Raw genomic sequence first — 10559 nt, 5'->3', positions numbered from 1 at the left:
TCTTTGAGGGTATGCCACTGTGCAATTGGTCGGCGGGGAGAAGCCAGCATGTCAGACCAATGACGTAACTCTGTTCCACTTGCATTGTAGCCCAGTACCACCTTACCAATAGGCTCTGATGTACCAATACGGTCATAGTCCACCACCGTAACCATTAAGTTTACTTTCTGCATTAATAATACAAAATGTTTGTAAGAACTATGTTTGATGTTTATTTTTTTAACATGTTTAACAGAAGAGTTAAATCTTTCTTATTATATTGATTATACTGGACAAAACGAAATTACATAATAACCCATGGTCAATTTAAGTCTGCATTTGAGTTAAGTTACCAGTCATGTTCACTGTGTTCTTCCATATACTGGAAGAGTATTTATATTCTGATTTAAATCTCTCTCACACACAAATATGTTAGGAACTATAACTGTAACTGAATTAAATTCAGAAAGTCAATATAAATGTAAAAATGTGTAATCCCTCTTCAAAAGTTACCATTACTGTACATCACAATTAACCCATGTGGAGATCAGAGAGCTATTGGCAGATATGAAAATCCAATAGTCTTAATACCATTAAAGACATTACATTTGAAGTTTGACTGTTAAACTCATGTTTTATTGCAATTTTTCCCAGGCTTTTTAAAACAGTACAGGAAATTTTAAGTATAGGAGAGCTGTAAAGCTTTAATTATATCAAATGGTAGGGACCTCATGGGAAATACTTCTGTCTGATGTATTTTCAGCTATGAAGTGTTCAAAATCATGAATTTGTATGAGATAAATGATGACTTGATGGCAAGATGTAGAGAAAACATACTGCAGACAAATTTTATAGACATCATTGGGTCAAGAAAGCATATCTTGTTGTATAGGCCTATGTGTAGTTTTTGCATTATGGGTTATTTCTAGAAGATAACATTTTATATGAATAGCAATGTTTTAATTATGTATGTGAATGATAAAAATGAAGTTCTCTCTCTACAGAAATCTATTATGTCAGTTATAATACAAAACATATATGATTCCAGGTATTGTGGTTCAGTATTGCACAACTCAACAACAGAAGTGAACATAAAAATTACATGTTCAGACACATTAAAAACGAATTTTAGATATATCCTCAATTCACAAATTGCATGCAATGAAAAAGATCCATAAGTCTGTGATTATGGTATATTAATATAATTATTGACTTTTTGGACATTATCATCTTGTTTCTTCTTTAAAAACAATGTTTGCAAGACTGGACTCTCTCCAGAGATAGGGACTGTCTCTATCAGTTGGGCCTAGCTGAGCAGACTTCTTCCTGAGGATGGAGACAGAGTCCAGTCTCCGAAACATTGTTTTTAAATAAAGAGTAGGATGATGGATAACGTCCACAAAGTGAATAATTATATGCAGTGAACAGTTGGTGGTGAAACATCAGACATATGTATATCTTATCCCCCAGCAGGGAGAAGGCTGCTATGAGATGATATGAATGCAGTTTCATGTATAAATACAGCCATTAAAGTTGCAGATTTGTGATCACATTTTTACCTGGATCTGCTCAAAGGGCACCTCAAAGGTGAAGGACTCATTGTAGTAAGGGTTTAGAGTGCATTTCTTGATACTAGTCTTCTTCTTTTTGAGCCTCTTGCCATTCTGCATCAGAGCAATCTTCACATAGGGATCTGTTAAGAACAAACATAACACAGTATTAAATAATTATTTTATGCATCATTTTGTTCCTTTGTAATAAATATACTTCAATTACATTAATATTTTAAACTAATCATTTGGGGGTGGGGTATGAAAAGACCTCTGACTTATTAAAGGAGAGGGGAAAATATCTTTTATATATCCTGATACAGACATTAAATAGTGAACATAAGTTAATATGACAATTCTTTCCTTATTCCAACTCCAATTATATTTCGTTTCCTAAAACAGGATTTTTACTTGTTGCTTTATGTTTTGCAAAAGAGGATGTTCTAATTTTCATCCAACATTTCATACTGCCCAAACATAAAGCCATAACTGCTTACTCCCTTATCTTTTCTACCTCATCATCCACAGTGACCCCTAATTATCCATTCATTGCTACGGATTTCAAGTAGCTGAGATAAGCGTGATTCAGTAATCCAAGAAGACTGGCATTTACAGTAGTAGCAAAGCCCAGATGTCTAGCCTTGTATTTAATCCAGGCAAAATGTACTGCTGTAGATTCAAAGTTACCACAGATAATATTTACTCGATGTACTTATAAAACACACTTCGTTTTCTTTTGTCTGTTATATTTTCTGACCAAAAAATAAAGTTCTAACCTGAAAGACCACCAACATCCATCTTTTTCAGGTTTTTCGCCTCCAGGATGACAACAGTAAGCTTGCCTGCTGTGGGAACATAGCGCAGAGAGAAGCAGATATCACCCAGCTTGTTTTCCTGCACAGGTAATAATGTTTGTTATAGACTTACCCTCCTTTCAAATACTGAAGGTGAGTGTTGAAGAACTTTGTTTGGTAACATGCCCATTAATGAAATTCATGTACATTTAATTGTGTTTATGTCGATGAAAGTACTAGTAAACTGTGCAGACTAAGACATGATGGCATATGAAAAATACCATACATTATCTTATAAATTATAATTTAATTGCCATGATAAAAGATGGTTTAGAATGTAAGAATTCAGTCTTACTGAGCAAAAGCAAATGATATATATATATATATATGTGTGCATAGAGGTGGCCTAAGGGTCACAGGCCACAAGAGACTTATATTATTTGACAAAATATGGAAAATGTAAAAGGGGATAAAGTTGTTGCAAATTATGTATATATATAATCTTAAGTGCCAAAATTTTCTTTTGGGTGGGGAGGGTGCCTAGGATGAGCTGTTATGGTGCTACACTTTTTACATTTACAGTGATGTTGCCAAGGTGACATGATGGGGAAAGGAATAATGTTCCCAGAGTAGGGGGAAGAGGTAGTGAAGGAGTGCTAGGTACAACATGGAAGAGGAGTAGTGAATGTAACCATTGTATTCTAATGTACCGGTACTTGTACAATGACAACATGGCAGTGTGACCAGCTGTGGCCAAATCTTGCAAATCCATTAAACCACACATAGCTGCGTATGGAATACCACAAAGTTTGAAACTGGAAACACATGCTTTTCAAAAACTTTTCCCTTGTCACATTCTTCCATATTTTACAAAATAATGGACATCTCCTGTGGCCAGGGACACGTACATATCCATGATTTAATGCAAGTTGTTTATTTTGAACTAAAATTATTTATGTGTGAAAGTCTTCTGTATTTTCAAGAGGAATATAATATTTGATTTCATGAACATTGTGATAAATGAAATAAATATATGACCGTTAATGCCATGCCACATCATGAAACATACGCGCTACTGCTAGTTTGTAGCGTACTGCGAATCCAACAGCTATGGCTTCATTGACCATCATAACTCCAGCCTGCCTGTCAAAGTGAAGGAATGTAAGTGTTTTGAAGCAGGGGCACCAATGACATTAAGTCCGTGATTCTCATTGGAGACCAGTAAAATATATATTACTTATATCCTTGTCAAGAATATCACTGTCAGTACAAGGGACACACAAATTAACAAGGCTCTGAAACACGATGAGCTTCTAGTACTCTCCACATAAAGATTGGCCTTTGGTTGAAATTGATCTGTGCACACAAAAGTCTTAAGGATTCTGTGGTTTGTATCCTTTTATATATCAGGGAGAGCCCTGTTTTGAATCTTTGCTGTATGTAATATAGCAGATATATACAGACATTCTTATACTTAGTATAAGGGCCATAAATTTTGGATGCATTTCTTAAAATTCAGTGTTGGAGACTTTCACTAAAAGTTGGTGGATAATTCTGATTTGCAATCACCTTAATCAATAATATAGCATAATTTTCATAAAGTCATAAATGAAATGCTCTGTGTTTCCCATAAATTCTTTTGCAGATTTTGCTAAAACTCAGTACAGGAGGCTTACATCAAAAGCTGTTGGGTAATTCAAACTTTCAGCCACATTAATCCATAATAAAGCCTACTTTACATAAGTCTTCAAATAGACTTTGATATACATATATATATCACATAAACCCTTCCACAGATTTTGTTGAAATTTCAAATGAAAAAGTTTCATGAAGACGACAAGGCATGCAGTGAACTAGTTTAACGTTAATCGAATAAGCACCTGAAGATGGCACTTTTGTGCCGAAGCATGTAGTTCGAGAGAGAGAAGTGAGGTAGATAAGTGTATGCACTAGAAGACGGTGAAATAAATCATGGAAAAAGTTTCACTGATTTGCATTTCATTTTCCTATTTTCTGGTACATACCTCCAAACTTCAAAATTTCTATGGAGTACATCCTTAAAAGTCTTGTGCCAATAGAGCAGGCATATTAAACATACAACAGTATTGTCAGTATTCAAACACAATAAAACTACTGACCTAGTGTCAGCAAATAAACCGATGAAGAGATTCTTTTAATATTTCTCTTGGGAAACTTCTGCAAAATTCTGGCAATTCCAGTTTAGGCTAAGTTCAGACAGAAATAGTGGGCACTTCACATTAAGACCTAGATTTTTTCTGCAAGTATTTTAAGCATAACTTGCCAAGTAGTTATTGGAGCAAAAAATGTTTCAAATAAAAGTTGTTTAGAAACAAATTCACTTTTTACTAAAGTCCTTGGGTTTTTGAGAAAAATTAACTTCTTTTTTTGTGTCATCACAGAACTCAACCACTGCACTGACTTTATAAAACTTGATATACTTGCACAGATTTCTTGTATGTCATGTCTGTTGGTAATACATTATTAGTACCTAAACTATTGACACATCATAACATATTTCTGTGAAGTTTTTTTTTTTTTTTTTTCATAATTTTCAGTAGTCTTTTAAATGAAGCAGCACTTCTCACATATATGGATGTTCTTTTAATTTAATGTACTTATCTGGTATTTGAGCAATGTCAAACAAAGTTCTTCAACCATATAAATTTCTAACTAGAACTGTACATTTACAACTTGCACTACATTTATCACTACATCACATCAGACCTATTTAACTATCCCAGTCTCTTAGGACTGGATTTGCCTGTTCAGTTTCACATTTAATCTTGCTTGACATGCTTTTGTTTCTGCCAGAAATACTAGAGCATTACATAGCAATTCTGTACTTGTATCAGTTTCTTTTCTCTTAAAGTTCAAGATGTATGAAATCCAGAGCATACAGTAAACTCTCAAAGCGCTTACAGTTGCCTGCAACAATTAATATCTAGTTTTGTCTCCATTTTATCCCAGAATTATTTGTAATAGATAATGATATTTAATTTCATTAATATTGTTAATATTTTTCATACAAGCATTAAAAACTAAACACAAAGTTGCACCACATTATAAAATGCTGGTGCTGGAATAGTACCAATGATCAGATAGATTTGCGAAAATTCGGTTATAAAAGAGAGAATGAGAATATTCACTGGATGTGTAACAGGCTGTAAGTGTTTATATATATATATATATTTAGCCAATAATTTTGGATATAAGTTTTGTAGAAACGTGGATAACTATTGTACTGAAGAAAGCGTATGTTATTTTCTTACAAGTGCAAACTGATCTTTTGAATGCAATATACTCTTGGCATAATTTAAGAATGTATGTCACTGTCTACAGGTGATGTTCTAGTGGACACAGTGAACCAATAAATATCTGGATGCATGCTTCCTGGATATTTATGTATGTAACAATATTATATTATAATTTAATTTAACTTCCTTTACTTATCATAAGTAGCTGGTGCATACAGTTTTATTTATTGGTTCATTTATTTTGCAGCTATCTTGATAGTTATCTTGTTTTCACACGTGGAATGAATTTCTGAAACTTTCATTGAGAGGAACATTAATATGTTTCACTTGTGGACATTATCTAAACAGGGACCACTGTATTGACACACCTGAAATAACATTGTAATATTATTATAAGAACCTTCTTTTTTCAATGATAATGACATTTTGTATTATACTGAATTCACAGGAATGATGAATTTCTAATGTGAACAGTTAAGATATGGAAATGTTTCATACTGAAACCATTTGGTCATTTTTGATATCATTTATTATGCTTATATAACAGTTTATGAGAGACAGATTGCTCTTTCATAAAATTGCTTAGCTTTAGGAACATTTCCCATGTTCATTAATTTAGTATCAAAATGGTTTCTTCTTTAATATATTGAACTCCAAAGATATAATATTTAACATAATGTATGTGGGTTTATTTTTTTCCAAATTCACACACTGGTACATTATTTAGGCGCTCTGTATTAACCCTTTTATATCACAGTGGTTACCATATGTACCACATTAAAAGCTCTGCATTTTGCTCACAGCGAATATTTATAGATTTTGTATAATTCCCACAATAAACAGCAGTTATAGCATTAACTGGTTAGTCTATATAATGGAGGTGCAGTGTTTTTTTCTTTTCCTGTGAGGTAGGAACTTAATTTTGAAAATATTATCTGGATGAATTTCAGGCTTCAAAGGATTAAACAACAGAACACATTTGTATCACATAAGACTGTTCTGTATTCTTGATGTATTAAATTCATGTATTATATGATGCATAGGAAGGAGATTTGTAGTTTTCATTTCCTCACCATAGTTTACAATTTATCTCTTGCCCATATTCTTGGTAATAATTGTGCCTGTTAGGAAACCACATGTTTACTTTTTGGGTTTAGTGACATATTTGTAAGTGACTGATGAAGTGACGTGTTTGACAACAGTGTTTAACCCTTTAAAGCACAGGCATTACCATCTGTACCACCTGCTTTAACATTAAAAATCTCAGCAGTTGATTCACAAAGTGAGTTTATAAATGGTAATTATTTCCTTAAAAGCATTAACTGGTTGTTATTTGTAATGGTGATGCAGTGTTTCATGTATTTTGAAATATTCTTTGAATGGCCTACAGGCTTCAAAGGGTTAATGAACAGACAAAGAATTTGAGAGTTACTGTATTACTGTTGGACTGATAGGTATCATTCTTACATGAAAAACATCAATTATGTATACATCAGATTCTGAGACAAGTGCAAAGTTAAGCAGGTGCTGCACAGATGAAGTCACAAAATGGAGAAGTTACAATACACACCTAGGCTCAGCATGTAGGTGAAATTCAATGAAACAACTGGTGCACAAACTTAGGAGAGCATATTGTGGTGATGGAATGGATTATGCAAAAACTTTCACAAGAAGTTTATAATTGCAGAAGAGAATGATATGTCACAAACAATCCCAAGCCTTTTTTCAAACATATCACTGGCATAAGTAACAATCATTCATTTAATCTATTTTTATTTCATATAAACGTATTAATTTGTTCATCATCTTTCAATGGCAGGATAAATTCCAAGGAAGAGCTGAACTCCTTGTGCCATTAAAAGACACACTACATAGCCTTCATATCCACATATTTAAATAGCCAGAAAGTTAAAACTCTATTTAAGTTAGTGAGTTAGTCTAGTCATGTATTGTAATTTACCTTTTGTGGTACCTATAAGCCATGCTCATTATTGGTACAGAATTGTCTGAGGAAATCATTTAAACACAGCACTGATAATGCATTAATTCAGAAGTACCTTCTTCTGGGATGCAATGCCATGTGGTCCAGTAAAATATTACCATCATTTCAAATGAATATACTGCTTCCATCTTTAGAGTCAGAGTACACCAAGCAAGTATAGATTCTGCTTACCTATACTCTTGCTTAGCTTGCTCCTTTACCTTTGAAATGGAGACAGTATGATCCTCCAAAACACTGGAAAACTTTTCCAGGCTACATGGCGTCACATCCCAGAAGGCAGTACTGTTCACACTCATTGTGGTGATAGCCATGGATATCAGCATTAAATTAACTCCAGCATATGGTAACTGTTTACTTACTTATTTATTTCAGTCATATTAGTGCCATGTTCCTAAATGTTTCAATGGTTGGGCAGTTACTGCCACGCTGTCATATTTCATTCGCATGTGTTTCTTACTGATACATGGCCATCTATAGTTATATTACACAGTAAGTCATTTCACACTGTTGTTCTCTATCAAGTGAAGCATTAATTAAAATTAACTAAAAGCTTTAAGTGAAAAAATTTAAGGCTAAAATTATTTAAAATGTATTTAAATTTGAAGTGGGTAGTTTATGCAAGTTCTTCTCTATGGAGAATGAATACTAATGGTACACTTATATGTGGGTGTTTGATATTTTATTTTGTTGGTATGTCTTTTTGTTGCGTGTTCATGATTGATGAGGGGAAGGGGAAAATTTGGTTTAATTATCCACTTCAATTTAAAACAGATTTTAATTAATTTTAACCATAAACATGTTAAAGTTTCGAATTTAATATATTTAATTAATGCTTTCTTCAGTAAGAGGACAATACAGTCAAAAAATTACAACATATAACATGACTGAAGATTGCTGTGTGTAACCGAAACATGTATTAGTAATAAGAAACATGTGAATTAAATATGACAGTGTGGAAATAATTATGCATCCAGTGAAATATTTGCTAATGTTTCATTAATGAGACTGAAATAAATAAATATTAAATGCAAAAGGACGCTTATATATAATATTATGACAACTTGAATGTTCATCAGTTCTGTAATGAGACCTCACATCCAGTCTCTTCTCTCAGATCTGGAAGCAATGCAATGTAAATGTTATATCTGCAGTTAAGTGGCTATAGTGGCCAAGTTATATCAGCTCATAACTGCCCACCCTATAATAGTAATTTCTTCATATTCTGTATTTATGTATATCATGACTATCCAAAGACTTTGAAAATGTTTATTTCTTTGTGGTTTATTTATCAATGCTCTCACTAGCTCAGACTATGTAGTGTGGAGAGGCTGAAAAAAAGTGAACCTCATGGTGTAATAGATGTACTTTTTATGGAAGTATTTTGTAAAACAGGATGTTACATAGCAGCAATAGCAGTTCCTGTTATCTCTTTGCTGTTTCTCTAGTGGAATATTGTAAAATTAAATGTCCCCTACCATATGGAACATACTAAAACATAATGTATAAGTAATATTTCTGTTATCTGGTTTTAAATGATATACTGACTTTAAATGATGCAGTAAAGTATTGAAACTTACAGAGAATAGTAGCACAGGAACTATTGTTCTTGCTATTATAATTTGTTTTAATCACAGGAATGTTGTATGACACTCAAATTAGATTCTTTTCTATAACTGAAAGAATATCTAGAAAGAAATAAAATGACCAATAGATAAATTTAAAATCAAATTAATTTATTTGTCTCTTAAATGTTATTTATTTATTTATCTACCCATTTATGGTTAACTTTACAATACTGTCAGTAGCTCGGTATGGAAGAAAGTGGTCATTGCCTAATTGTAGTCAGTGTCCTGGCATTTACCTGCAAGGGCTGACAATGTCTACAAAGAACCTTAGTTGGGATAGCTGGTCAATGGTCCAAGATTTTATCCCAATTAGAATATGACACAGGAGTGTTACTTACTGGACTGTGACATTTTGTAAAACAGAGCCAGAAAATAATTTGAGAGTGGAATGATTCTAGAGATAATTTATATGGACATTATTGTAATTAGAAGTAAACACAGAGAAAACTAAGTATATGTTGGTCTTGTCACCAGAATGCAGGGCAAAATCATGACATGAAGGTAGCTAATAAATCATTTGAAAATTTGATGAAGTTCAAATATTTGGGAACGAAATAACATACCAAAATTTGATTCATAAATAAATTAAGAGTAGATTGAATTTGAGTAAGGTTTGCTACCATTTGTTTAGAACTTTTGTCTCCTAGTCTGCTGTCTAAAAATGTAAAAAATAAAATACACAAAACTATAATTTTGCCTGTAGTTTTGTATAGGTGTGAAGTTAGTTCTGTGATATAAGGGAAGAAAACAGAGTGAAGATATTTTAGAACAGGGTGCTGAGGAGAATATTTGGACTGATGAGGTATGAAATGGTAGGTGGCTAAAGAAAACTGCATAATGAGAAGCTTAATAATTTCTAAGTCTTTGCCAAGTATAATTAGAATAATCAAGCCAAGGAGGGCGAGATGGACATGGAATGTAGAATGCATGGGGGCGAAGAGGAATGCTTATAGGATATATGTGGGAAATCCAGAAGGAAAGAGACCACTAGACTAGTAGAAAAGCCTAGATGTAGGTGGGAGGTTAATATAAGAATGGATCTTAGAGAAATAGGATGATGATGTGTGGACTGGATTGACCTTGCTCAAGATAGGGACAAGTGGAGGGTACTTGTGAATTTAGTAATAAACCTTGAGGTTCCATAAAATGTTAGGAAGTTCCTTAGTAGGTGAGCGACTGGTAGCTTCTCTAGAAGGACTTAGTTCCATGGAGTTAGTGAGTTTGTTGGTTAGTTGCAAAATTGTTTTTGAAAACTACTTCACTGATTTGCTAAAATATTTGAAATTAAAAAAATCTGTGCTTTGAGAAACAATAATGATGATGATGATGATGAT

General features: G+C 33.1%; 1 protein-coding gene across 1 annotated transcript in view; it reads right to left on the bottom strand.

Annotated features, from left to right (window-relative positions):
* Window positions 1-2: 2 nt before the first annotated feature.
* The window catches only part of LOC111871527 (synaptotagmin 1), a gene marked incomplete at both ends in the record, with an annotated part of 39873 nt that continues 29316 nt past the window's right edge, over window positions 3-10559 (bottom strand). The window contains 3 exons of the mRNA XM_023864693.2: window positions 3-167; window positions 1539-1672; window positions 2306-2423. Of these exons, the coding sequence (XP_023720461.2) occupies window positions 3-167; window positions 1539-1672; window positions 2306-2423 (417 nt within the window). The remainder of the gene's footprint in view (window positions 168-1538; window positions 1673-2305; window positions 2424-10559) is intronic.

This window comes from Cryptotermes secundus, unplaced genomic scaffold, assembly GCF_002891405.2.
Source record: "Cryptotermes secundus unplaced genomic scaffold, Csec_1.0 scaffold957, whole genome shotgun sequence".
NCBI lineage: Eukaryota > Metazoa > Arthropoda > Insecta > Blattodea > Kalotermitidae > Cryptotermes > Cryptotermes secundus.
Note: the sequence above shows the minus strand (reverse complement) of the source record. Positions and strands in the feature narration are given on the sequence as shown.